At 54.7% G+C, this 27,637-nt stretch overlaps 1 protein-coding gene across 5 annotated transcripts; it reads right to left on the reverse strand.

Moving 5' to 3' along the window:
• Window positions 1-26: 26 nt before the first annotated feature.
• C1QTNF1 (C1q and TNF related 1) lies at window positions 27-23,819 on the reverse strand. Of its 5 annotated transcripts, XM_060395822.1 has the most exons (6): window positions 23,415-23,819; window positions 17,060-17,634; window positions 10,264-16,326; window positions 6,413-6,575; window positions 2,802-2,941; window positions 27-2,225 (listed from the first exon to the last, which is right to left on the reverse strand). In XM_060395822.1, exons 4-6 carry the CDS (start codon window positions 6,559-6,561, stop codon window positions 1,675-1,677), a joined length of 840 nt encoding a protein of 279 aa, XP_060251805.1. In that variant the 5' UTR covers window positions 6,562-6,575; window positions 10,264-16,326; window positions 17,060-17,634; window positions 23,415-23,819; the 3' UTR covers window positions 27-1,674. The 5 variants fall into 5 exon arrangements, with proteins under 5 accessions (XP_060251805.1, XP_060251803.1, XP_060251804.1 ...); XM_060395820.1 differs by having other exon boundaries at window positions 10,264-17,634; XM_060395821.1 differs by having other exon boundaries at window positions 6,413-6,578; window positions 10,264-17,634.
• Between the last annotated feature and the right edge of the window lie 3,818 nt (window positions 23,820-27,637).

The raw sequence follows: 27,637 nt of genomic DNA on the forward strand, positions 1-27,637 counted from the left end.
AAGGACCAAAAATTATGAGGCTGTGATGCTGAAACACACAATTCCGAGTTTAATGTTTTCTGAAAGAGCACCGAGGCAGCACAAAGCAGCAGGCGGGCACCCTGCTCACCAGCAGGAACAGAAACACAGTTTTTAAAGTCTGACCAGCAGAGGGAGGGATGTGGGGACCCCAGACCCCACAGCCAGGCCCGGCGAGGGCAGAGGGATCGGTCAAGATCAGGCATTACCAGATCATGAACAGGAGGCCTCTTGTCGGGCCTAGGGCCCAAGCAGGCAGGGTGACCCCGCCCCGGGGGGTTGATGTAGAGGAGTGGGGGAGGGCTGCCTGGCCAAAGTCAGCCAAGAACTAGAGCACCGATCAGGGCAGCGCCCCCACACCCCACTCAGAGCAGAGGCTCTGACACCGGTGGTCGGGACACGCCCTCTTTCAGAGGCTAAGCTGTGCAGGAGCTCCGGAGACAGGCAACGGGGAGCCTTCCAGTCCCTTCCAGCTCTCCCCTGCTTTGGGGCCCAGGAAAGCCCCCTCTTAGGCTGATGGTCAAAGAGGTCCCAGGGGAGGGTCCTGGCAGGCTGGATGCTGAACCCTCTGGGGTGTAGGACTCTGAGATAGTGTATGAGCAGGTTTTATTGAAAATATGGTGCAATCATGACAGCTGCTACAAAACCAGAGACCCTTGAGCCTTCCTTAGCTGACCCGTTGGAGGAGAGGGACAGAAAGCCTGTGCTAGGGTGACAGGCGTGGAAGCCCTGCCCAGGATGCCAGGGTGGGGCATGGGGGGTGCCGGCGAGCAGAGCCACGCAAGGATGTGCAGCTTGTCTGGGTTGCACTGACCTTTGCTGCTCAGAGAACTACCTGCTGCCAGAAGCCCACAGTTTCTAGTGAGCAGACTGTTCCCCCAATCAGAGGCCGAGGCCGAGGGCATGGTTGCCCCCTCTGAGGAGCTGACATTTGCCACCCAGTTCAAATCCCTTCACCACTGTGGCTCAGAAAGACCAGCTGAGCCCCTGGGCAAGCCACAGGAATGTCCACAGGACGTGGACATCAGTCCAGCTGTGCCCCAAGAAGGTTTGTATGTGGCCTAAAATATCAAGCCAGTGGTTTCCTCTCTAGTGGATACCCTCGGCATCCACTTTAGATCTTGTCTTACTAGGAGCCTTCCACCGCCTCAAGCAGAGAGGGCCCTCCTGGGGAGCCAGCGGGGCCGGCGGAAGACAGAAATAACAACTGCCTCCCTCTCTTTTCATGGTTTACTTTGCTCCTTTCACAACCTTTAGAGCTGGCTTAATTATTCCCAGCAGCAGGAGCAAGGGTGGCTTGCTCTGGGACACCCTGGCGCATCACTGTCGTGGGGCACGTCAGGGGAGGGTCTCACTCAAGGACGTGTACACAGAGGGGAACTCCCGTAGGCACACCCGCCTGGTGATGGCACGTGCGGACACAGCAAGGCTTGGGACCACCCAGCCAACGTTGCTTCCCGCTCCCGTGAGGGGCGTCATGTCGAATGCCAAAGCAGGGGGGTGTGGGGGCCTGGGAAACCTGGGTGCAGGAGGGGCTGATCAGGAGTGGGTGAGGGGGGTTCCAGATGGCGGAGGGGGTAGGGAAGGTCCAGCGGAGCAGGGCGGGGCAAGGGGAGAAGGGGAGGTGAGCCTGTGGCGATGGAGGCTGGCAGGTGGCTAGGGCTCGTTGGCCGGCTTGACCAGGTAGCCGCTGAAGGTGATGTAGGTGTCAAACTCGTCGCTGAAGATGGCGTTCTCCCGCTCGCCCTTGAAGAGGCGCACCCACACCTCGTCCTGCTCCCGCAGCTCCAGCATCAGACTCTGACTCTGCATGATGCTGCGGTCGCTCACCTGCGCGTACAGGATCACCACCTCCTCTGCGTTCTTCATGATGTGCAGGTACGTCTCCTTCTGGTTCCAGGTGTGCACGTTGAGGCTGAAGAAGTAGATGCCGGGCACGTAGCAGTAGAATTTCCCCGTGAACATGTTGAAGTGGCTGTAGAGGTTCACAAACTCCGTGTCAAAGATCACCGTCTGGTAGTAGTCGTTGCTGTGTAGGGGCTTCTTCCGGCCCACGGAGAAGGCGGCGTAGTGGTTCTTGCAGCGGTCCCCAGGGGCCCCCATGGACCCCTTCTGCCCTTTTGGTCCCGTGTGGCCCCTGGCACCCATGGACCCTGTTTTACCATATTTGCCTTGCAGGCCCCGGTCTCCCCGGTCGCCCTTCTCACCTGAACAGGACGGGAAAACACACAGTGTCAAGCAACCTCAAGGATTATTCTGTTTCCATCCAGAAGCAATCAAAAAAATTTTTTTTCTTCCTTCTGGAAAATCCCTGCAACGTAAAGCATTTATCCAAAAGCAACAGGAGCAGCGGCCAGGCCCACGGCGCTATCGAAGCAGATGAACTGCAGACACAGGGCCCCGGGGATGTAGGACCCGGGCCACTTGGCTTCCCAACTCTGGTGTGCCGGGCTGTGCGAGGTGATGTGCTGCCCGCAGGAGCATGACCCTGAGGCTTTCGGTGCAAATGCAGGTGGGGTGAGACCCAGGGCTGCCCTGAGGCTCCTTCTTCCATGGTCCCCTCCCCAACCTCTCCTCTTGGAAGGAGACCAGAGCCTCAGAAACGGAATTCCTTCCTCCCCACTGGATGACAGCATGCTTCTGCTCAGTGCCCCAAGGGAGCCATCTGCCCCTGCCCCTCCTCCTCCCTAACTCCATCTTCTGCCCTGCCCTCCGATCAGGACAGGGCAGCGCCCCCTCTGCTCCCCAGGGGAAGGTGCCCTCGGCTGGTCTCTGTGCCCGACCTTTCAGGATGGTGATGTTGATCTGTGGCACCGGGATGGCCTGGTACACGGGAGTACCAGGGTCACAGCAGCGGAGGCACCGAGAAGCAGGGGCTTCCTCGTCCTGCCTGGGGCCGTATTTTTCATGCTCTTCTTCATCCCTAAGGGAGTAAAGACATCACTGTGAAAGCCAGAAGCTCTCAGAGCCAGGAACTCTTCTCTCGTCTCCTGCTAGAGGGTCTGGGCTGCCTGACTCGCTACTCTCAACTCATATGCTGCACCCTCGCTGTGCTCAGTCGTGTCAACTCTTTGCGACCCCATGGACTGTAGCCCGCCAGGCTCCTCTGTCCGTGAAAGTCCCCAGGCAAGAATACTAGAGTGGCTTGCCATTTCCTTCTCCAGGGGATCTTCCAGATGCAGGGACTGAACCTGCGTCTCTGGCGTCTCCTGCATTGGCAGGTGGGTTCCTTACCACTAGCGCCATCTGGGAAGCCACATCTTTCTCCCAGATGTGCTGCACTGGCTCTTGGTGAACTCTGAGATCCTCGGTGAAGTTTCAGAAAGAGCCCCTGCCCTCCGTTAACTGCAGTGACTGTCATGGAAATAACGATAACAAAAACAGCAGTAACTTGAGGGCCCGGCAAGATGGAGGCTTCATGGGAGAAATCTGGCACCTCTAGGAGGGGTCTCTGGATGGCGTGACATGGCAGCCCTTGAATGAACCTCCCCTTCAGGTATCTAGGGCTTCCCTGGTCGCTCGGACTGTACAGAATCTGCCTGCAATGCGGGAGACCTGAGTTCGATCCCTGGGTTGGAAAGATCCCCTGGAGAAGGTAAAGGCTACCCACTCCAGGATTCTGGCCTGGAGAATTCCATGGACTCTATAAAGGCTACCCACTCCAGGATTCTGGCCTGGAGAATTCCATGGACTCTATAGTCCATGGGTTCACAAAGAGTTGGACACAACTGAGCGAATTTCACTTCATTTCACTTCACTTAACTTGGAACTCTGACCTTCTGGATTCTGGAAGACACTGTGTTAAGCTGACTTGTTTGCAAACGAGAGGGCTCAGCCAGACGTTGTGGGATTCCTGGGAGCTGCAGCAGCTGGAGACGCTAGGGTCCTGTTTACAACCTGACATTAGGAAAGGGGCTCCTGAGGATCCCGGGGAGCCCAGCTCCATGCTGCCACCTCCCGGCGTCATACTGCACTGCACCGTGCTCTCTGCTTGCAGCTGTTCGGTTGTGGCAGCACCATCTCGGAGGTGGCACAGCCCTCTCATCAAAGGGTGAGCCCCTTGTTTCACTCCGCTCCTATTTTCAAACCACAGACAATCCAGGAAAAGGATCTCTATGCCCTAAACTCAGCTACCTACAAACTCTAGGGGCTTCCCTCGTGGCTCAGTGGTAAATAATCCATCTGCCAATGCAGGAGACTCAGGTTCTCCGGGGGAACAGTATTCTTGCCTGGGAAATCCCATGGACAGAGGAGCCTGGCGGGCTTCAGTCCATGTGGGGGTGCAAAAGAGTTAGACACGACTCTGCAACTAAACAAGTCCTAGACTCTCAGAGGAAACCCTGCCCCCACCTCCCAGCAGAAGTCTCCACAAAGATTCCCTGAGCCCCACACATAAGAAGTGTCCCAAATTGACGCCCTTCACTGCTGCTTGTCCCTAGACTCTTCTCTTTCCAAACCCTGTCGCCAGCAGCAGCAGCAGCAAGACTAGCATGACCAGAATGAGACCCTCAGCCTCATTGCAGATGCTTCTCTGCTCCATTCTGAGAATCATGCAGTCCTGAGGGGTCAGCCCAGGCCACCATCAAAGTACCTCCAGGAGCTGGGCCCTTGGCTCTCCCCACTTCTGAGACCACTGGCATTTTGAATGCTCTCCTGGAATTCATCTCTCCCTTGCCAGTTCATCCCCTGCTCTGCCACCGTCCAGAATTCTTTCTAGAACACCATGAAATGCCAGTCTCTCCACAACTCCCCTATAGATGAAGCTCCAGAGAGATCCTTCCCCACCAGGCTCATCCCATCCTCCCAGCCTCCACCCTCCAACACCAGCTCCCACTACTCAAAAGACCCACCAGCTTTACACAGTCAGACACTGGAAAGGTTGCCCTTCACATGTGTTGCCCTGGCTGCCAGGCAGCTTCCCCTGCTTCTGTGCCTGGGATGCTTGCCCAGTGACCTTCAAGACCCAGTTACTTCTCCTCCTAATTTCCCCCCCCCCCCCCCCCCCCCCCTCCACATCCACCTTGCGGACACACTTGTACTGCAGAGCCAACCTCACTGAAGTGGGTTGTGCGTGTCTGTCCCGCCACAGCCTTGGAGTTCCTGGAGCCCAGAGACTGTGTCATTCATGTGTGTGTCCCCAGGCCTAGCAGATGGCCAGATCAGTAGCAGCACTTGATTAATATTTGTTGAATGAAAAGAAGGAGGAAGAGGAAGAGGAGGAGAAGAAAAGACGAAGGTCAAGAATGCTGTTGTGTGTGTGAAAGGGTGAGTCACTCAGTCGTGTCCAACTCTGCGACCCCCATGGACTGTAGTCTGCCTTTGTCCATGGAATTCTACAGCAAGAATACTGGAGTGGGGGGCCATTCCCTTCTCTAGGGGATCTTCCAAACCCATGGATGGAACCTGGGTCTCCTGCATTGCAGGCAGAGTCTTTATAAGTCTGAGCCAGCAGAAAGGCCCAAGAATGATGTTCCTTTGCCCCAGACCTATGCAATTCCAATATATTCCAAGACAGCCCAAAGCCTTGAGTATCAAGTCAGCCCAAAGCTGACTAGTGAAAAGTGCTGAAAAACTCAAAACCAGCACTGGGTGTCTAGGACCTCTTGTTTGATGAACAACATTTCCATCAGTAATCCTAAGCGTGTTATGTATCCCTACAAAATATGCCAAAGATCCTAGAGTCTGTATATCACTGAAGGCATATGTATATGAAGTAAAGTGAAAGTCGCTCAGTCATGTCCGACTCTTTCACAGACCATACAGTCCATGGAATTCTCCAGGCCAGAATACTGGAGTGGGTAGCCTTTCTCTTCTCCAGGGGATCTTCCCAACCCAGGGATCGAACCCAGGTCTCCCACATTGCAGGCGGATTCTTTACCAATTGAGCTATCAGGTATACGAAGACAATGCCACGAGGAAGAAATTCATAGCTTTTCAAGGAAGGCCACCACTTCCTGGGTCAGTCCTTCACCCACGGTCCCCCACCTGGCAATGTGATCAGACAGCAGGGTGGTGGAGACCCACTCTCCGTCTAGCAGCGTCCCTGCCTTCTACTTCCAGGTGGTGCTTAGACCTCTAATAGATACTCTCAAAGGACAGATGAGAATGCAGAGAAACCAAAGGCTGGGGTGGGGGGGTGACATGTTCTTTTTTTAAGGATGTAACTGCAGAACCTCAGGCAGACCCACATTCCTCTGGGGTTGGAATGAGGCTGGGTTACTATCCACAGTTGCAGGTAACACGCCCGGGTCAGGCGTGTGCTGCCTCCATCCCCCAGCTCCTCAGCCTCTGCCCCTTCTCCTCTTCCCGTCAACAAGCACTTGGGGGCGCCCGGACTCGGCCTTTATCCCCACCACTGAGCCGGAGCTCCAGCACCCGCACCCCGCGGCCTCACCTCTCAGCGTGGTCCATCGGCGGCTCCCTGGTCCCCTCCTGTTCCTGCTGTTCCTGCTGCCCACGGGGCACTCGGCCCAGCACCAGACCACAGGCGAAGGCCAGCAGCAGACAGCACGCCAGCGCGAGTCCCAGCCCACGGGAGCCCATCTTCCCGCCGAGCCCTGCTGGGGAGACACACGGAGGACGTGGGTTGGAAGAGCCCCACGGGGAGAACAAGCCCGCGGAGTTCGCCCCAGACACGACGCTGGGAGGCGCTTTGCTGCCACTCCTCCTGGGAGGGTGATCACACACACACACTCAACACATTCACATACCTCGCTACACACTCTCACACGTACACACAAACCCCAGTGCATGTTCACGCACATACACACGGGCCCACACACACACATACTCACACCCTCTCTCACACAGTCAATACACACTCATACACAAATACACTCCACACACACTCAAGACAGTACACTTAAAACACTCAAGTCCATACTCTTGTGTTCATACTTGCACACCCAACACACTCGTGTATACTCCCATGCACTCACATGTGTGTACACTCAGGCACACATGCGTGCCCACCCCCGACATGCACTCTCTCAGCACACTCACAAACTTAATATGCACAGACTCTCACATTCCACCCTGGAGCACCCGGCTGCCTGTGGCCGCTGAGCATGGCTCTGCCGAGCGCCCCCATGCCTCCCAGGAAGGAGACCCCTCAACCCTGAGCTCTGCAGATAATTGTGTCTTGACCGTGTTAGGACAATGAGCAAAATCCGGAATGAATTTGGGGGTCCACTGTGCAGTGACTCTGCCCCAGCCGGCACCGTGGGGGCCGGTGTGCAAGAAGGTGTCAAGTTGCTCCCAGTGAGTGTCCTTGAGCATCTGATGTGGGGGTGGGGGCAAGTCTGCCCAGCCCCAGAGGGCACTTATTGTCATTGAAGCCAGCTCCATGTCTCTCCAAAAAACTCTGGACAGGACCCTCTTTGTCCAGGATTGAGATAGTCCTTCTAGAAAGAGCTGACCACTGGGGTGGTTCCCAGTGAGCCCACTAGGGGGCAGCGCCTGAGCTTAAAACAGACACAGCATCTCACCTGTTCCTTACTGTCAGCGTTACCACCCTGGGTAACCCGGGCCAGCCGTGGGGGTTACACGCATGTGGAGTCAGGAGTCACGTGCACCTCGGCTATTTCTGGTGGCTGGAAAACCTCCCATCATGGAAGGGAAGACAGTGGTCAATCCCAACCCATTTCGTTCACCAAAACATACAATTTAACATGGAAAGGGCTGACGATGACACTAAATTGGACCCTCTGGACTGTGCAGCGAAAGGGCTGAAGCTGGGGGAGTAAGAACGCCCACCCCCCTTCTCAGCCAGGCTGGGGCTGGAAACCAGGCCTCTTGGGGGAGGAACAAAGCATCAAAGCAAGGAAACAGCCTCAGAAGGTCCTGTCTGATTTTCTGATTTTTCTTTAATTCCTCCTTTCATGTCTAAGGGGAACGGAAATACTGAGAACGAGTTCTGCTTTTCTTGCTAATCGTCAATCCAGGTGAACACTCCTTTCACACGTCGTGGGCCTCCGTGGACATACTGCACCTCCCCTTGTTCCGAGACCTTGCAGCCCGGGAGGGCACGACCCTCTCATTGTGCCGCCCCTGAGCTTTGTTCTTTCTTCTGTGTGTCAGTGGGCTCGCTGTTTTAGCTCTGAAGACAGAATGCTCTGGCCCTGCTGGAGCCCCATGCTAAGTCAGGAAAACCTGGGGGAAGCAGAGGACCAGCACCCAGAGCCAAGGAAGCTGAGGCTCCCAGTGGGTCCTCAGAGATATGAGATGGAGCCAGGAAGGCTGGCCTCCGCGGGAACCCCACCCCCAAGCCCCCAACCCACACTTCTACCACCTGTTCAATTCTCTGCATACCCCTCATCCCCTGCAGTGGATTAGCTGGGCCCGCCACCTCCACACTCTCTACCTGCCGAGAGTCAGGGCCCAGAGACCTTCCCAATGACTTAGAGACTGGTTGGAACCAGCCCCCCCCACTCAAAATGTTCACTACCTCACCTCCATTTCACAAAGAAAGTTTGTAGTTATAAGCGTAATTCGTAAAACGCATATTAAAAGAATCTCTCCTGGACTTTCCTGGTGCCCCAGTGGTGAAGACTCCGCCTGCCAATGCAGGGGACACAGGTTCAGTCCCTGGTCCAGGAAGATTCCGCTTGCGGCAGGGCAAGTAAGCCGATGCACCACAGCCCTGAGCCTGTACGCTGCAGCTACTGAAGCCCACGTGGCTTAGAGCCCGCGCTCCACTGACAGCCCAGCTCCACCCCAGGCCCAGTGCTGGGGATCACGAGAGCATTTCCATTCATCCATACAACCCTGTGGGTTAGGGTTCCTTCTGAAATTACTTCCTCATTAATAGGTTTTACCCCACCAAAGGCCTCAGATGGACCTGCAGTGAACCCTTGAAGGAGACAATACTCATTCATTATTATACCAAATTTACCAGCGAAGAAGGGCTTCCCTGGTAGCTCACATGGTAAAGAATCTGCCTGCAATGCGGGAGACCTGGGTTCAATCCCTGAGTTGGGAAGATCCCCTGCAGAAGGGTATGGCAACCCACTCCAGTATTCTAGCTTAGAGAATCCCCATGGACAGAGGAGCCTGACGGGCTACAGTCCATGGGGTTGCCAAGAGTCGGACACAACTGAGTGACTAAGCACCAGCGAGGAAAAAATGACATTGAAAAGTTGATTAGCCTAAGGCTGTCCAGTTTGTAAGCCGTCGGGCTGGATTTGAATTCAACAGGCTGCCTTCTGATCACATCAAAATCCTACCTAAGACCCTACCAGGTGCTTCATATTCCTCCTGAAGGTCTCCCAGACCCTGGTGCACGGCTGTGTGCTAAGTCACTTCAGTTGTGTCTGACTCTGTGCGACCCCATGGACTGTAGCCCCCCAGGCTCCTGTGTCCATGAGGATTCTCCAAGCAAGAATATTGAAGTGGGTTGCCATGCCCTCCTCCAGGGGATTTTCCCGACCCAGGGATCGAACCCACGTCTCTTATGTCTCCTGCATTGGCAGGTGGGTTCTTTACCACTAGTGCCACCAGGAAAGCCCCCCAGCCCCTCAACTGGAACCAATTCCCCCTGCTCTTTGGTGTTTGTGTTTCTCTTATTGTCTCATTCTGCAAAGAGTTTTTCTTGGCCGCGAAGTTTCTGCACTGCAGACCCGTGACCTCCTCTGGGCCTGGGACATGGTCTTGTTCATCTTGGACCCGCCAAGCATCCTGCAGCACCCTCTACTCGACAAATATTTGTCAGATTGAATTCTCCAAATTTGTTTATTGCCCTATTTCTGTATTTCCTCTGTTTTTCCTTGGCGCCTTGATAATTACCCTCGTTTTCCTCTTCAATGCCAAACTTGCATCACTTGAAAGGAAAAGAGATTTTCCTTTCTTTAAACATCTTTTCCCCCCTGAATCCAAAGTAATATATAATTCATTTGGGGAAAGTTGGAAAATAACAGCAAGAGGAAGGAAAGAGTTATCTTGGATTCCTTTGCCCCCAGGGTCCCTCAGCCTCTATCAGCCTTTGTCGTGGAGTGGGGGGAGGGGCAGGGGCTGTCGCGTGTGCATTGCCGGATGTTTAGCAGCATCCCTAGACTCCACCCACTCGATGCCATCAGCACCACCCCACCCCCAGTTGTGACAGCCGAAAACCGTCTCCAGACTTTGCCACGTGTCCCCCAGAAGGCAGAAATCCTCCCAGTTGAGAATCAGTCCTGCACCCTCAATGGAAGCACCCTTCTGCATGTTGGTATGTCTCTTTCGAAGTCTAGAAAGGGAATTTTTCTGTACCTGGGTCAGAAGAGACGGAGCCCAGGATGCAGCTGGTGAAGGGCTGGTGATATCGGCGGGGGTGGAGCCGTGCTGGCCCGGCAGTGTCGGAGGCGCCAGGCGGACTGAGAGAGGTCAGCAGAGGCTGGAGGTTCTCCTCAAGGACCTCCTCTTTGGAGCCAAGGCAAACCCAGATTGAAACCTTTCCCTCTAAGCAACTATCTTCAGAACCATTTCCCCAAGTCCCACAGCAAAGTCAGCATCACTATGATCATTTTACTCACTTTGGGGCAAAAAACAGTGTTGCCCAACTTCCAACCAAACTTGGCTCTGGCCCACTTTAGTGATTTCCAGTGAAACGAAGTTCCCTGCAACAGAGGGGGTGTGGAGCCCGGAAAGGTGACTCAGGAGAACGTGCTGTGCTCAGCGAGGCAGGTCCGGGAAGCAGCCCCCAGGACGACTCGGCCAGGGGTGTGTAACCCTTCTGAATCTGGTCCTGCATGGTCCAGTCTCCTGGCTGCCTTGCGGTCAAGGCGTCTGAGGTCGATTCCAACATGACTCAAGTTCTGGACTTGCCCATCCCAACCCTGCAAGACACTCAGTTGCCAGATTCCATGGCAATTCCATGAACATCTTTTTCTACCACTCACTCCCTTCAGGACCTGCGGCTCCTCTTCTCTCCCTCAACCCTCCCCATCCCCCTCCAGCTTAACCGCCTCCCCAACAGTAGGTGGGAGGGGAAAAGGAGGAATTGGGTCAATGGCAGGGTCTGGAGGAAGGCAGGAAGTGTGAGAACACTTCTTGGTTAATTATTTTTATCTTCTAGAGCCCCGGAATGGATGTGTGGTGAAGCCTTTAAGGAGAGGATTTTCATACACAAGTCTAAGTTTCTTTATATCTGTTTAAAAATCGGTCCCAGCACTTTGGGGGGCCCGCCCACTTCCAGGGTGTCAGCCAGTGTTCTGATGGTGAACTCCCAGCCCTCAGGCTCCACATATTTGCCTTGTGCCTTGTGGCCACACCCAGCTCAGTGCCCTTGGACAAAAGCATTTTATAACCATGGTTTTCCCTCTTCCCTGATCATCATCAGGTAACCAGCTGCTCTGAGAGAGGAGACAAACCCGGGATCTCCCTGGATTAGAAGGAATTTAGAAGACAAGTCCAAAAGGCCTATGTAGCTCAGGAATTGCCTCTCAGCAGAAAACTGAACACAGCCACGGTTTCCTGGATGCCGGTGATGCGCACAGCATCAGGCAAGAGCTTGGGAGGCAGGGATGCCACTGCCGATTATAAACACCCCGTAACCTCAAGGCGATTACCAGCCAGTGAAGGAGACAGCTCACAGCAGATGTTGACTCAAAACGAGACATTCTGGAGGCTTCCTGGGTGGCTCAGTGGTAAAGAATCCGCCCGCCAATGTAGGAGACACAGGTTCAATCCCTGATCCAGGAAGACCCCACGTGGCGCAGGGCAACGAAGCCCTTGCACCACAACTATTGAGGCATGTGCTCATGAGCCTGGGAGCCAGAGCTACTGAGCCATGCGCTGAAGCCCGCGGGCCCTAGAGCCGGTGCTCGGCTGCAACAGGGGCCAGGCAATGCGAAGCCCACGCACCCCAGCTAGAGACTAGCCGCCGTTCCCCGCAACTAGAGAAGAGCCCGCTCAGCAGCCCAGACCCAGCACAGCCAAAACGAAACAAACTAAAAATTGAAAAAAGATACTCATCTACAAAAAGAAATGGAGAGAGACGTTCTAGGCCCGTGCTGTGCCCGGCAGTGGCCACCAGCCACCTGTGGCTATTTCATTTTAAACCAATTAAAATTAAAGAACATTCTAAGGACTTCCCTGGCAGTCCAGTGGTGAAGACTCCACACTTCCATAGCAGGGGGCACGGATTTGATATCTGCTTGGGGAACTAAGACCCTGCATGCCACATGGCACGGCCAAAAAAGATAAAATAAATGAAAGATCATTGTAAATTCTGTTCCCAGTCACGCTAGCTGCATTCCTGGGTCTCAATGGCTATGGGGAGCTGGGAGCTACTATACTGGAGGGCAGAGAACAGAACATTTCAATCACCGTAGAAAGCTCCATTGGGCAGCTCATTCCTATTAGCATGAAGCTGAGGGGTGGGGGAGTAGGAAGCATGAGCAAACGGCAGGCCAGAAATCTGGGAGCCATTTAGATGCCTTCTTCTCACATATCCGCCACACTGAATCAGTCACCAACCCTGCTTAATATCTCCTGAAGGACTCTGCTCCTCTGTACCAGCTGACGCTTTCCAAGAGCTCTGGCCAGGCCCCAGACCTCAATTCACCCCCAAGACAAATATCTTTGTCTGGCTTTTCTAGGGCCTGGACATCAACCCCCAAATTTCACACACATCTCCCAAGAAAACTGGGCCTAAGATAGGATGTCTTCCCACACCTACCGTCTTCTAGGTAAGAAGGCGACTTGACTCAGCATCCAATCAGAGCCTGTCTCAACCCAGCATCATCCATCCCTCAGCCCAGCAACCGGCACATCTGCTCCTGCCCCCCTCCCCTCCCTGGTCTCCTCTCCACCAGAAAGGAAGCCCTGGGGCTGCCCTCTCTGCTTCGACATCTGGCGGAAATTCTCCAGTTGAGATGCTCAGAGCTCTCCAGCTGCTGCAAGAGGGCCCTTGGACTCAGATCCTGGGGTGCCCAGAAAGGAGAGAGCCCCATGTTGGGGTGTCCCTCTGGCCATCAGGATTGCCTAACACGTGGTATCTGCTTTCCTTCCCCAGAAGCCATTCCTCACACTCATTTTCCATTTACCAGGCTCCTCCAGTGATGGGCAGGAGGAAGGCAGAGTGACCGCCACTTGATTAATGACGTTTGCTCACCAATCCCAGGAACCCAATTCATATCTAACTTTCCCTTCTGTAATGGGGCAGTCCCAGCTGGTCTTGGGCCCTCTCTGGCTTCCTCCCAACACGCTAGAGGAAGCAGCGGTGGGGGATGGGCATCCTTTATTAAAGAAACTCCAGTCAGGTAAAGAATTCGCCTGCAAAGCAGGAGATGCAGGAGACACAGGTTCAATCTCTGGGTTGGGAAGATAACCCGGAGGAGGGCATGGGAATGTGCTCAGTATTCTCTGTATGTGTGTGTTTCCCTTTTTAAAAAAAAAAAAAAAAGTATTTATTTATTTAATTGGAGGCTAATTACTTTACAATATTGTGGGGGGTTTTGCCATACGTCGACATGAATCAGCCACGTGTGTGTCTCCCCATCCTGAACCCCCACCCACCTCCTTCCCCACCCCATCCCTCTGGGTTGTCCCAGAGTACCGGCTTTGACCCACTCAGCATTCTTGCCTGGAGAATCCCATGGACAGAAGAGCCTGGCGGGCTACAGTCCTTGGGGTAGAAAAAAGCCAGATGTGACTGAAGCAAGTGAGCAGACACGCACGCGTGCGCTGGTCAACTGGGGGTCAGCTGAGCCTTTCCCAAAAGATGAAGGCGTCCTGGCGCCCATCTCCCTCGCTGAATCTCCTTCTTCTCCTTTTCCCAAAAAGCTGTTCTCTGGCTGAGAGGAAGAGGGTTTATTTTCTTAAGGTTTGGGGGTTTATTTGTTCCCTCCAAAGCCCAACGCCAGGGATGGCAATGAAGTCTTCCAGGGCTGCTTGCTGATGAACAAGCGAGGGTTTCCTTTGCGCTGACTTGGGACCACACAGCGAAGGTAAGACGGGCCAGGCCTCCTCCCCATCCTGAAACATCTCCATCCTCTCCTGGGTCAGCTCTGTGCCTAGGCCAGAAAGAGCTCACCTGGAGCTGAGAGCAGACACTGCCTGAATCTCTGCCCAGGCCCTGCAAACAAGGAGACCACGTGGGCTGCAGGCGGCAGGCCTTCGGGGGCACCTGGCCAGCCCAGCCTCCCCAGTGCAAACAAAGATTTCCTTGACTAGAGCCCTGTCCTTAGATCACCTCCCAGCTGTGAGGCCTCAGGCGGCAGGCTTGCCCCTGCTTTGAGAACCGTGCGAGAGAGAGGAGCCACTGACAGCTCGTGCCTCGCCGGAGCCTGCGCTGCAGGTGGCCTGGCCCCCGGCCCACTGCCCCGCAGCGGTGACACCCTCAGAGGGCTGGCCGCCCCCAAGACGGAGGCTGGGAAGTAGCTGGGAATTCCATGGCCAACGCACTATCCCTTTTACAAGCAGCACAACCGTTTTCAATTTTCTGGGACCCGAAAATCACTGCCACGTTTTACAGCCATCTCTGGGGACGGGGCAGGGCGGGGGGAGCTTGGCAAAAGGTAGACTGTTGTCCCGCATCTAGTGGCTTCTAAGTCAAGAGTGTAATTTAGCTCAGCATCCAACAGTCCCACCACCTCCCGATCCAATTTAGCTCAGCATCCAACAGTCCCGCCGCCTCTCGATCCAGCCCAGACGGCTCTTGCTCTCGTGTGTGCTGCAGAGCGCTTGCCGGACGTGACCACCCGCCTCTCCACTTCCGCTCCGGCCCACCTTGTCTCCCAGTGTTTTACCCTGCGCGACCTCCCCTTTAGAGACAGGTGTTTTCCAGACTGTCTCCTCAGCTCTCAGCCCCTCTCACTCCAAACGCTTTCTGCCCGTCTTTTCCTATACGATGGCTTCAGCAGATGGCTCCTCGATCCTTGTCCCCAGCAGGCGTCCCTGATCATCAAGCTCTGGGCCTGCGCTCTCCAGAACAGTAGGGTCTGGCCCCTGGTGCCAGATACATTAATGACAACTAAACAAAGTGAAAATTTCCGTTCTCCGTCACTCAGCACATCTTAAGCGGCTCCCCTCTTGGACAGCACAGCTGGGAGCACACGACCGTGGTCACAAAGTCCTATTGGACAGCGCTGGTCCAGACCCAGGTGTCCAGGTGTTCAGACCAGGTCTCCTCACTCTGTCTTAGGATGCTCGAGCCCCTTGTTAGCTTCCTGTCTTCTCCCTCAGCCCCCAGCAGCCCTGCTCCTGCTCCTGCACATACAGCTGTTCACACAGGGGCCCCAGGCTGGCACCTGGGAGACCCCTAGACCCCTGCTTCTCCTGCACCATCACCAGGCCTCCTGAAGGTCTTCTCTCCCCATCTAGGGTGCCATCACCGCTTTTTTCTCAGCCCTGCACTTGTCTCTCCTCTGCCTTTTGAACTGCTTGCCGGAGGCCACTTTCAAACCTGCACATCTGAATGCCACCCTTGGCCCCAACGGCTTCCCATGAAAATAAAGGAAATGTTTAAACTCTTGAGCTTCACCATCTATCTCCCGTCTCATCTCTGGCCCCTCATCCCCACCCCTGCACCTGTATCCTTCACGCCAGCCACCTAGAGCCACTGGAAGTCCCAACACAAGTCACACCACGGTCTCATCCTCCATATCTTTCTCCCACCACCTTCCCCATCGCCGTGTCCTTCAGAGCCCAGCCCAATGCCACCTCCTCCAGGAAGTTTCCTCTCCCAGCATCTGGCATAGAGCAGCTTTCTTGTCTGGTCCACTCACAGGCTAGGAGGTCCTCAACACACAGGAGATGCATCTCATTTCACAAGCATCTCCAGGGTCTGGAGTCTGACTTTCAGTACTGACTGAATTTCGCACTCCCTTTCAGGCCTTCTCAAGTAGCAGAGCCATCATCCAAAGAGGACTCAAGCCAGTGTGTTCAGATCTGTCTCTAATTTGGAACGTGGGTGGTCTGCAGTAGGGGGAGAAGGGAAGTGGGGAGAGTGGCCAGGGACACACTATTACATGTCATCAGAATGCTGAGTCCTGGTGTAACCAGGTAGCCGTCTTTGCCTCAAATGCTCCTCTTATCAGCACTCAAAGCCTTCTGCTTCAAAAAAAAGAGTTACAGGCTTCCCTGGTGGTCCAGCGGTTAAGAATCTACCTGCCAGTGCAGGAGACAGAGATTCTATCCCTGGTCTAGGAAGACCCCACATGCCGTGGGGCAACTAAGCCCGTGCGCCCGGGTGCTACAGCTACTGAAGCCGCATCCCTAGGGCCCGTGCACCACCAGAGGAGAAGCCCTGTACCTCCACGAAGAGCAGCCCCCACTCACCAGAACTAGGGAAAGCCCACGAGCAGCAGCGAAGATCCAAAAAGAAAAAAACTGCAAAGAAAAATAAGAGTTGCAACCCACTGCCTCCATCAACCAAAGTTACAAACCACCTCCAAGATCCTGCAAAAGCCATCCAATCAAATGACAGTACATCCACACAATGGAAAGCTAAAAAATGAGGTGGTTGTCAGGGCGACAAACTCAAGTGCCTTTAGCCATTGACCGTGGTCTTGGGTGTAATGTCATAGGGAGGGTGGAGATTGTGACAAACCAGGAAACACATGCTCCATTTAAAGGCATTTAAATAAACAAATCGGAGACAGCAATGGCAACCCACTCCAGTACTCTTGCCTGGAAAATCCCATGGACGGAGGAGCCTGGTAGGCTGCAGTCCATGGGGTCGCTAAGAGTCGGATACGACTGAGCGACTTCACTTTCACTTTTCACTTTCATGCATTGGAGAAGGAAATGGCAACCCACTCCAGTGTTCTTGCCTGGAGAATCCCAGGGACAGGGGAGCCTGATGGGCTGCCGTCTATGGGGTTGCACAGAGTCAGACACAACTGAAGCGACTTAGCAGCAAATAAATAAATGATGCTGGGAGGTGGGAAGCATCAGCCAGCAGCACCAAGGACTGACCTCTGTCAACAGATGAGTATTTACGGGCATGAAAAGATGTTCATAAAATGCTGATGGGTTTAAAATGCAGGTTGAAAACAAATGTACATAAAAACACACCCACACACGCACATACAGTAACTGCAGAGATCCGAAGGCCACCCACCTGGCTGCTGACAGCAATTGTCTCCGGGTGATGAAAATATGGATGTTTGCCATTTGCTTATTTTAGTGTCTCTGGGGTTTTCCCCTATAATAGTCACATATTTTTTCACATTAAGTACACATTATTTTCCACTTAGAAAGATGACGAAGAAGCCCCACCCTGGGGATTGAGAGATCATTTTGTTTATTCTGAAGAATCTGAGTCTATGCGAGGGAAAGGAGAATGGGGGAGGGGCTTGGGGATGCTGTGGCGAGTTTGGGGCTCAAGCCAGACTCTGTGGAATATAAATTGTCCTCGTGCTAAAGTCCCACGTTCTTTCACAAGTGTGTGTTGAGTGTCTGCCGAGCACCGGGAAGAGGGCTGGGTTCTAGCAATGTGATGGAAAAAGAAGAAGACACAGTGCTGCGATCGGGCAGCAGAACCCTGGAGTTACCGTGGGTACCCGTTATGCAGAAGAAGGCACTGGAGTGGGGCTAGAGTCAGGCCAGCCGGAGGGAACACGTTCTCTAGAAGCAGGGGATTGGTTCTGCCTTTCACACACCAGTCACTGGTGACTCGCTACTGAAGGAAGCTGCCTGCAGCCATCAAAGAGGAGGAAATGGAGAAAAACCCATGAGCCCATCGTCAGGCACGGTCAGGCGCGTTAATGGGCCCGTGAGCAGCCCTGTCAATTACCAGAGATTGCTTCTAACAAAGCTCCACCGTGACCACTGGTTAAGCACCTGCCGCGTGCTAGGCTCTGGGCACACACCTTACGGAGGCTACTGCACCTGACCCCTACAGCCACTTCGATTTCTCCAAGGAAGAAATGGGCTGAGTCAGAGAGTCACCCACTCAGGCCCTGCTGTGGCAGGTGCTAGAGCTCAGGTGAGACCTAGGGGTGCCTGACAGCAGAGCTCCTGCCGCTGCGCCTCACGGGGCCTCCAGGAAGAAGCCAGGTAGGACGGGCTGGCTCTACCAAACCATGGTCCAGCGGGGGGCCCCCACCTTCTGGGCAGGCATTCACTTGCTTAGTTCCCTCGGTTACCTCGGTAACAGCAGCAGCGGCCCTGGGCCCTGTGAAAATTATCCCCCCAGCTGAACCCTCATGTCCATCCCTCCAGCAGATTGCTGAGGGCCTGTCCCAGGCCCAGCACCACGCAGGGCGCCGGGGCATCCCTGATAACCGTCTCATCAAAGTGATGTGCTAAGATCTCTTGGGGCCGCATCTTAATGCCCACCGCTGGAGCTGAACTCCTTTGGGTTTAGGCACAGAATCACCAGGAACCCCCCCTCACACCTCAGAATGGAAGGGCGTGGGGGCTGTGGTCCACTGAATGTACATGTTGAGGGCCCTGCTCTTGCACGGTAGAGAGCAAATGGTGCATGGGTGAGGTCTGGAGGGGAGGGAAGAGGGAAGCCCACAACTCACAGGCATGGTGAACGTCCCACCCCGATCCCCATGCCCTCTGCTGCTCAGAAGCAAAGGGGTCTGAGGCTGAGTGCAGCTCGCAGAGGGGAATGGTGTAGAGAATCAGTGCTGGGGGACTGCCCTGGCAGTCCAGTGGCTAAGACTGTGCTGCTAATGCAGGGGGTGCAGGTTCAATCCCTAGTCAGGGAGCTAGGATCCCGCACGCTGCATGGAGTGGCCAAAAGATAATAATAATAATCGACACTGGGGATGCACTGAGTATGCCCTGTGTCTGCCTATCCCTCAGAGGTTGCCTGGGGTCAGGTGTGGGGGCCCCAGAGAGGTCCCTGCAGAGAGGGAACCGGGAGAAGAATACAGTATCAGAAGGGAACAAAGTAGAAAGGGCAGGCATCGAACTCCAGCACAGCTCCCCAGCTTCCAAGGCCTGGCTCTGCTTGCTCCATGGGACATTCTCAGGGTCTCTTTCTCATGGGTCTACCCAGATTACAGTACCATGGGTCTTGTTCTCGTGTGAAAGTGTGAGTTGCTTACTCATGTCCAGCTGTTTGCAACCCCATGGACTGTAGCCCACTAGGCTCCTCTGTCCATGGGATTCTCCAGGTAAGAATACTGGAGTGGGTAGCCAGATCCTTCTCCAGGGGATCTTCCTGACCCAGGGATGGAACCCAGGTCTCCCACATTGCAGGCAGATTCTACCACGTGAGCCACCAGGGAAGTCCCTTGTCCTCATAACTATATCTTAAATAGAGGGAGAAAGGGAACTTCCCTGGTGGTCCAGCAGTTAAGACTCTGCTCTTCCATTGCAGAGGGCGCGGGTTTGATCCCTGGCCAGGGAACTAAGATCCTGCATGATACACTGTGCAGCCAAAAAAAAAAGGGCGGTGGGGAGAAGAGGAAGGTGAGGGATAGATGTCCTGAATGCTGGAAAACCTGAGAGCCAGGGCCACTCTGAACCCCACCCAGATCCACCCATCTCTCACCAGAACTCACTTCAGACTCTTCACAAGCAGAAAGAGCCCAAGTGTTTCCGAGCACACCCCAGTCACCCACCCTGACCACCAGCCTCAGAACCTGCAGGCAGAGGGGCAGAGCCCAGCCCAACCAACGTCTGGCCTGCACCCGCCCGCAGCTCCACCAGGGCTGGCAGCCTTCCCAGGCGAGGTCCTTTTCCTGTGCTGGTCCCCAGGGCAGAGGGCGGCTGGTAACCAGATGTCCCCACTTGGGGAGGGGGTGCAAGGGAGGCAAAGGGTTTGGGGCCTTGCCCCAAGTGGGGATCCACCAGTGGCCAACAGCAACGTCTGACCCAGCACAAGACACCATGAACCTGGGGTCCACAGGCTCCCCCACACCCTCCACGGCCGCTCTGCCTGTCTGCCTCCTATCCCATCCTGCATCCCTGCCCGCAGGCTCCTGCTCTGCTCCAGCTCATTTCAAGGAAAATTTCTACCCAAGCCAAGGAGATGGTCAGGCAGGGAAGTGGTCAGACATGGAGGGGCAGGCAGGCCCAAAGCTCTCCTGATGGCCATCCTGAATGAGACAGGAAGCTGGGACAGGACTATGCCTGTGCCGTCCAAAGCTGGAGAGGAGTTCACTCCAAAGGCCTCTGGGCAGGCCAGGGACAGCTGGGTGGGCAGTGGGGGGCCTCCCACACCCATTCCACTTTGAACTCAGTACTGGGAAGCAAGCATGGGGAAGGATGAGGGGCTTCACAGGGTTTGGGAGTTGCTTCTGCCTCCAACTGCTCAGGCACTGCTCGGTTGCAACCTTGATGAGGACTCAGAGATAAAGATGCCCCCAAAGTCTCAAGAGCTCCCACACCTGCTCATGGCACCAAGCCGCTCTCCATGAAGCAGGAAGACGAAGGTCAGAGGTCACAGCCCGCAGCGGCAAAAGTTTCACCGTGGGCTTGGGGAGGAGGGGAAGAGCCAGCGTGCCCACTTCTGCATGTCCGTAGTTAAGAGCAGAACTGGTCTTGCCAGGCTGGGGATGCCCAGGCAGGGCCCCAGGGATCCCAAATCCTAGGACCCAGGGGACCGGCTCCCTGGGCTGCCCCAAGAGCACGGAAGGAAGCACCTGGTCAGGCTCTGATGGTCCTTTTCCAAATCCTTCTCTATGTGAGCAGGTGGTCCCTCGTACTGTGGGAGAGGTCAGTTCAAGGAGATGTCAAGAGTCCCATCAAGGAAGCTGCCCGGTCTCATTTGACTTTATGAGAAGGCAGATTTCAGCAGGTAAAAACAGGAAGAAAATAATTAGCCTTAGCACACGTGATAGTTACACCACCAAGATGAAGTGTCCTGGGATGCCATCGCCCCCACTGAAGGTTGCTGGGCTCTCAGAGCGGGGGGACAAGGCTGCTTCCAAAACAGCCATTTCTCTCTCTAGTGGCTGAGCAGGCAGAGTTACCTTAAGTTGTAAGCAGAATGTGGGGACCATAATAGAAGGGAAACTTTCTATTCTTCCTCTACTTTGCAAACTACCACCTCTCGCCTACGATCCTGGAGCCTCAGCCACCCCCAACTCCGGGAACAGGGACCCACACAAGGGTCCAGCCCCTGAAGACAAAAACCCAACAACCAGCTCACGTCCAGGGAGGGCGCCCAGCAGCACGACTGTATCTATGAAATTCTTTTCATCTTTGTTTTGATGGGTAAAGTTCAATGCCAGAATATTTGGTTTATGAGTCATGCTAATTACAGCTGGGAGGGGGGTGCGGGTGGAGGGAAGGGAGAGAGGCACCAGGAAGAACAGAAAGAAGCATGTTCCAAAAGAATTATGCTGTGCTGGTTGCCCTGAATAGGGAGGTTACGTCCCAGGAATGAGGCGGGAGTTGCCTGCAGGCTTCCCGAGGCCATGTCGGCTTTCTCGGCTCCCACCTGCAAGCATGCCCCTCGCTGGCTGGCTGCACCTGCCCCAGACAGGCAGCGGTGTCCTCCGGCTGAAAGATGGCCCATCCAAGACCTCTGGCACCTGCATTTCTCTGTCTTCCTGACCCGCTGCTCACTTTGGCATCCCAAGAGACTCAAGATGAGAGAAGGAAGGGGGTAGAGAGCCCGAGGAGAGGGCCAGAGTCCCTGGGAAGCAGAACCTGGCTGTCTTGGCCCCAAGGAACTTTCTCTGTGGGCAGCTGGGAAGTAGAAATCTGCAAACTTGAGAAGCTTAGGTTTTCTAGCCTCTGTTTGGAAAGTTGCACATCCTTGAGCAAGTCACATCCCTTCTCTGGGCACAGAGATGCAGGCCTCAGGTCCTCCACCTACTGCCTCTGGGCAAGCCACAGTCTCTCTGAGCTTATCAGGGATGACAGTACCATTGGTAGAATTGTTGAGAATCAGCATTTGCTCATTGCTTACTGTGTGGGAAACACACAGATACACGCACGTGCACTGTCATTATTTATACTGCTACTATTATTGTTGGGGCATCCCTAAGCTCCTCTTAGCGCTCAGGTTAAGAAGGAGAGTGGAGAAGCAGGGTGGGAGAGGACAGCTCAGCCCTCTGGTCCCCCATCTCCCCTTCACCTGTGTCTTTCAGTCCCCCATCTCCCCTTCACCCGTGTGTTTCTGGCCTCTCTGGTCAGCAGGGACAGTGAGCAGGCCTCGTGGAGCATGTACTTCTTCCCCGGCCTCTCCCAGCAGCACACACAGTCAAGTGCCTCTATGTGTGACCTTGCACGTGGGGCTGTCCGCGTGCTTCCCTGAACTATAAAAAGCAAAGGCCCAGCAGCCTCTGAGGACCTCACATCCTCCCCCCGGGGACCCAGGATGTAGCTGGCGGTTGAGAAAACTCAGTTTCTCAGGACACTCCCCATTTTCAAAGCTTGGAAGGAGGAAACTCCTAGTGTGCCAAACTGCCTCTGTTCTTAGAAACCAAGTGAAAGAGAGAAGAGACAGGAACAAGTCACAGAGCGGTCCGCCCCCCTGAGTGGGTCAGCCGGAAGCACGCCGGGGTCCCACGGAAGACACAGCAGCTGTGCACGGCGGGGCCCAGGCTCACATGACATGTGTGCCCTGGACAGGTGGGCTCACACCTGTGCTGTGGAGATGCTGGCACTTCATGCTGCACCAAGAGGCATGTGCCGTCCAGAGGCTTAAGGGCAGCTGAGCGACTCCAGCCCCAACCAGGGCCACCTTCGTGATGCCAGCAGACCAGAGGGTCCCCGGGAAAGGGACATCATTTTTTCCTGTCCAGACTGGATCCCCTCCAGGAGCACCAAAGCCATTAGATGCAGGGGCCAAAGTCAGCATTCCCTGTTCTGTGTGGGGTCCAAGTTGCCCACAGGCAAGGCTGGCTCTCACGTGACCCAGGAGATATTGGGGCAGGGGCTCCCCACCAGGGGTAGAGGGGGAACTTGGGTATCATTCCTTTCCTTTTCACACCGGGAGAAGATTGAAGCAATGTAAACACGCCACAAAAATCAAGGGAGGTCCAACCATTCCCAGGGGCTTCCCAGGTGGCTCAGTGGTAAAGAATCCGCCTGCCAATGCAAGACCACGCGGGTTGGATCTGTGGGTCGGGAAGATCCCCTGGAGGAGGAAATGGCAACCCACTCCAGTATTCTAGCCTGGGAAATCCCATGGACAGAGGAGCTTGGCGGGCTACAGTCCATGGGGTCGCAAAGAGTCAGACACCACTTAGGGACTAAAACAAACAAACAAAACCAGCCATTCCCAACAGCATCTGCCACGGAGCCTCCTGCTTCCTGGCCACAGAGGGAGACCACGGCCACGGCTCTCCGTGGCGTCTCCAAGGCAGGCAGCAGCAGGAACCCGCACCGGAGCCTTCCCGCAACTGGTCTTTCTGCCCCTCGGCAGCAAGTGCCCCGACCGCTCCCACTACGCTCCTCACCCGCGGCCCGCCCCAGTCAAGGTACCGGTTCTCTGGGTATGCTGAAGCCAGAAAAAGGAGCCCCTCGCCCCGCACACACACCCCGCCCACCAGGCTACCTACCGCCAACCACCGGCGTCCGGGAGCGAGCGGGGCGCCCGCGTTCTCCCCGCGGCCTCTCTTACAGCATCTCCCGGCGGCGGAGCCTCCTCCCGGCCAGGTCGAGGGAAGACCAGACTTGTCGAAGGAGAGAGCAAGCAGGAAGAAAAAAAAAAAAGTCCTCCGGAACAGAGGGCCCTGAAAGTTTGCGGGGGAGGGGGCGGGGGTGGGAGGGGAGGTGGTGCAGGCAACAGCCGACCTCTTCCCGGCACCTGGATCGCCTGGACTCCGAGGTCTCTTTGGCCAGAAGCGGAAACGCGGTTTCTCGAAAGTAGAGGAAGAGCCGAAGAAAGCGGGACAGACGTGTAAGGAGCAAATCCCGGCCAGATGTGAGCGGCCGCGGAGCCTCGAACGCTCCCAGCGCATTTTATCCAAACAGCAGCCGCCGAGGATTAACTGTGTGTGTGCCCGGGGGGGGAGCGCCCGCGCCTCCCTCCTCCTGGCAACCCAGGGAGCCGGCGGGCTGGGGACTGGCCAGTGGGGGTGGGGTTCTGAGGGTCTGGAAGTCCCTCCTGGTGTGGAGGGGCTGGGGGTCCAAGGACAAAGAGGGTTGGGAACTCCCAGTGTTGCTGGGTGGCAGGGGGCTGAGCTCCAAGGCGCTCAAGGGGCACTTGCAGCCACCCCACCCCCATCGGTTCCTAGATGGTAGCAGACCTGAGACATCCAGCTGGGGTGCCAGGGGCCTCTGACAGGTTTGAGGGAGTCTGTGAACGCCCAAACAGAATGCAAAATTGCACGTGTGCCTGTGCCTGTGCATACACGGGTGTTACTGGATGCTGATGGTCTAATGCTTTGATCAGATTCTTAGAGGTGGCTGTGATCCAAAGGTTAAGAACCCTGGCTGGGGGTGCAGACTTTCTGGGTGACATGTGAGCCAGGGTGGGGCCAGCAGGGACGTCAGTGTTTCTCAGTCTCTATCGGGCCTTTCATTCCTTGATATGAAAAACAGACATTTTCTCCAGTTTATACAAAAGTTCTTTTGCAACAACATCCTTTGCCCCCCCCATTCCTTCCCTGCATCCTGATAAACTGCCCTAGGCTTCTCAAGAGCTGCCCTTGGTCAAGCTGGTCTCCATCCCCAAAGTCTGAGTCAGACCAGATAGTTCTAGCATCTTATCATATCAAGAGACGTAGAACAATCTGTCTTGAGAAACACAACTCTGTTGTGATGATAAAATTTGCGGGGGAGGGGTTTCTCCCCGTCTCCCACGGTCTCTCCAATCTGTTTGGATGTCCTCCCTGCACTTTTTGTTTTGTGATCACTCCTCCCAGGACCTCTCCCACTGGCTCTACTCGGACAGGAGATGTAGAGGCAAGGATGCTGGATTGGGGTGCTCAGGGCAAAGCAGAGAGACTGAGTCTCACTCTTCCTTGCCTTGGAATTTCTTCTCCACCTCTGCGCTCCACGTGTCTGCCTGGAAGGCTAAGACATTAAACGAGAGGAGGAGGGGAGTGCGTTTCTGACACGCACCCAGCACACCTTCTCACCAGGGCGAGCTGAGAATGGTGGCGATGGAAGAAGACAGAGGGGCTCTGGGTAGTGGAGAGACCCCGGCCATCAACTCGCTTCTGTGGGAGCAAAGTCACGAGTGGCCCTGATCCTCCGTAGCCCTAGAGAACTTCAAGGACACCATGGAAAGATTAAGTAAATGGTTTTCCCCTGGAGATATGGTTTTATTTCAGCTGGCGTTAGAAGACTCAGAACTGCTCACGATCTTCGGCATGTGTCTGAGACTTGGCAAACCCTACATCCCTGGTAGCTTATCCACACAGGAAAACCCAGAGATAAGCTCGTCTTCGTTCTGTGCATAACCCGAGGACACTTCCCGGTCAACAAGACCCCAGGCCAGCACACCCACTGACCTTCCCCTAGTTGTTCTGTCCTCGAATAACCTTCAAAGCAGGGAGATGGCAGTAAGTGAAGAGGCCACCCTGTGGGTTCTTCCTGGACGTTAGAGGATTCAGGTCTTTCTCAGAACTTCTGTGAACTGGGAACCCCCTGAGTCCAATGGGAAAGCCCTCCTTTGTCCTACTCAGGAGACTCAGACCTGGGAAAGTCCTGGACCAATACCAGAATTCAATGCGCACAAAGCTGGGCACACAGCTTGAAAGGGACACAGACGTGGAGATGGAAGGTTTGTTCCCTTCTTGCCTCCATGCAAGACGGCTTTGGTGTTGAAGAACTAAAAGACAGTTACCTCTAAGATCATTCCAAGGCATGAACTCAGAGGCCCAATATAGAGCAGAGCTCTAGAAATACAGCCAAAGAAGGACTGTCCCTTTCAGCAGCAGTTGGCTTGTCCTAGGAGGAGGCTTCGAGTCCGCAGCCAGGGAATGCTGCCCTACCTCGGTGGGTCTTAGCCTATAAAGCAGAGCCAGGTCCAGAGTCTCTTCCTAGAACCTGTGAAGGCAGATGTGTCCGGAGTACGATGCAGCTGTCACAAGAGCATCCTACCCAGTGGGCTTTGGTTGGGGCCCCTTCATCAGACGCTTGTGTCGTCTTTAGTGGGATAAAGGAAAGACATGCATAGTCTCACAACACTTTAAATCACATTGTTCTTTCAAATTTGTTTCATGCCAAATTTAGGGGAACACTGTGTTTTCAGAGTGTTTGTATTGGGGGGATTTGGGGTCAAGTGTGAGAATAGTCATGATAACTATCATTACAAGAATGATCTTCTTCCCTCTTTCCTGTTGGTTTGAGCCCCCAAATCTCCCGAGAGTTAGAAAGAGATTACTCTTTTTTTTTTTTTTTTTAAGGCAGAAACTGGGAGGTGGGTGTGCTGATATTAAATGTGGCAACGAGAGCCTGGGGTTTCCCAAGATATTCATGAGAAACAGAAGACTCTGAGGCGTGGGAAGTTCCGGAGAACAGGAACTAAAGTCTGAGTACACATTGGGTAGTGCCATCGGGGCCCATAACCCAAGCCAACAGACAACTGGGCAAAGACTCGAAAGTCTACACTCCCAGAGAAAGCAAAGTCTGCGCTTAAGAAAAGAAATATTATGTCACGCAAACATAGAGCTGGCCGGGGCCCTCATGCCCTTTGTCAGGTATTTCCTTAAAGTGGTAAGTAGTAAAGATTTTGGCGATGCTTGATTCTCTCCATTGTGGGTATAGCCTGCCTCCCCCAGCCCACCCCAATCCCACCTGCAGCAACCAGGGCAGAATGTTCTCAGTTCAGCAAATATCTTCCCCTAGGACAGTCTGAGCCAGGGCTAGGACAAGAGTGATGGTTAAAAAAAAAAAAAAAAAAAGCTAACAAATCAGAACTCTCTCCCTCATGCCTGGGGGAGAGTTCATCAGCCCTGTGATGGGTCAGAGGCCAAGGCCAACCAGAATGATGACCCTCCACCCCACTGGATCAAGGTCTCTTAGGTTCCCAGAGGAGTCATAGACCACGCCCATCCTGGAATTCCCTAGGAGCCCGCATCTCCTACACAAGGATGTCTGGGCCAAACTCCTAAAGTTTTCCTGAACATTCCCAAGTGGCTCCACATTCTCAGACACGGGTTGCTCATGGGATGTAAAACCCAGCGGCTCACGGTGGGGGGAGGGGAGCACACTGCCCGGAATCTCTGCCCAGAGGCAGCACATTCTGTGCACTCTTTGGCAATTGCTCCTCTCTCCCTGGGCACGTCACGATGCTCACTCTGTTTTCTCCTCCTTGGAAAAAACTACGTGACCTCGGTTAACATCTGCAAGATGCGCAGTTCTAGATAAGCAAAGCCTGTTATTAGCAGCTCTGTGATTTTTTTTTCCCACTGAGGCCTCTCCCAGCTATTTTTGGGCCGGGTTGCCCAGCCATCCCAGTCTCAAGGGCAGAGATCGGTATTGCAAACTTTTGAATTCTGTTCCAAACGGTAACGAAAGGCAGGCAGGCTCCGGTGGTGGTGTCCCACGGCCAAGGGATGGGGGTGGGAGAGATTCCGTGGAGATCTGGAAAAGGAGCTAAGATGGAAACTTGGCAGCCAAACCCAGCTTCCCTGGCTGCTGGCCCACCCTCGGTGCTCCTGGATGGTGCTGCCCGTGTTCTGGAAGGCTCCGGGGCAGGTGGGAATCGGACTGATAGCTGCCAGGATAGAACAGGCTAATCTGGGAGTGATCGTCAGACCTGGAGAAGACACGCCCACTCTAAGGAGGAGTCCCCTCAGAACTCCAAGCCAAGTTGGGCAGTAGGGGATAG

This window comes from Ovis aries, chromosome 11 (assembly GCF_016772045.2).
Source record: "Ovis aries strain OAR_USU_Benz2616 breed Rambouillet chromosome 11, ARS-UI_Ramb_v3.0, whole genome shotgun sequence".
Taxonomy (NCBI): Eukaryota; Metazoa; Chordata; class Mammalia; order Artiodactyla; family Bovidae; genus Ovis; species Ovis aries.

Excerpts from the sequence above, each read along its gene's own strand:
- C1QTNF1 (XM_027974216.2), bottom strand. The coding sequence starts at position 6,561 with ATGGGCTCCCGTGGGCTGGGACTCGCGCTGGCGTGCTGTCTGCTGCTG. Across the intron at positions 2,942-6,412 it reads CCGATGGACCACGCTGAGAG|GGATGAAGAAGAGCATGAAA; the intron begins GTGAGGCCGCGG and ends TTACTCCCTTAG. Across the intron at positions 2,226-2,801 it reads CAACATCACCATCCTGAAAG|GTGAGAAGGGCGACCGGGGA; the intron begins GTCGGGCACAGA and ends CGTCCTGTTCAG.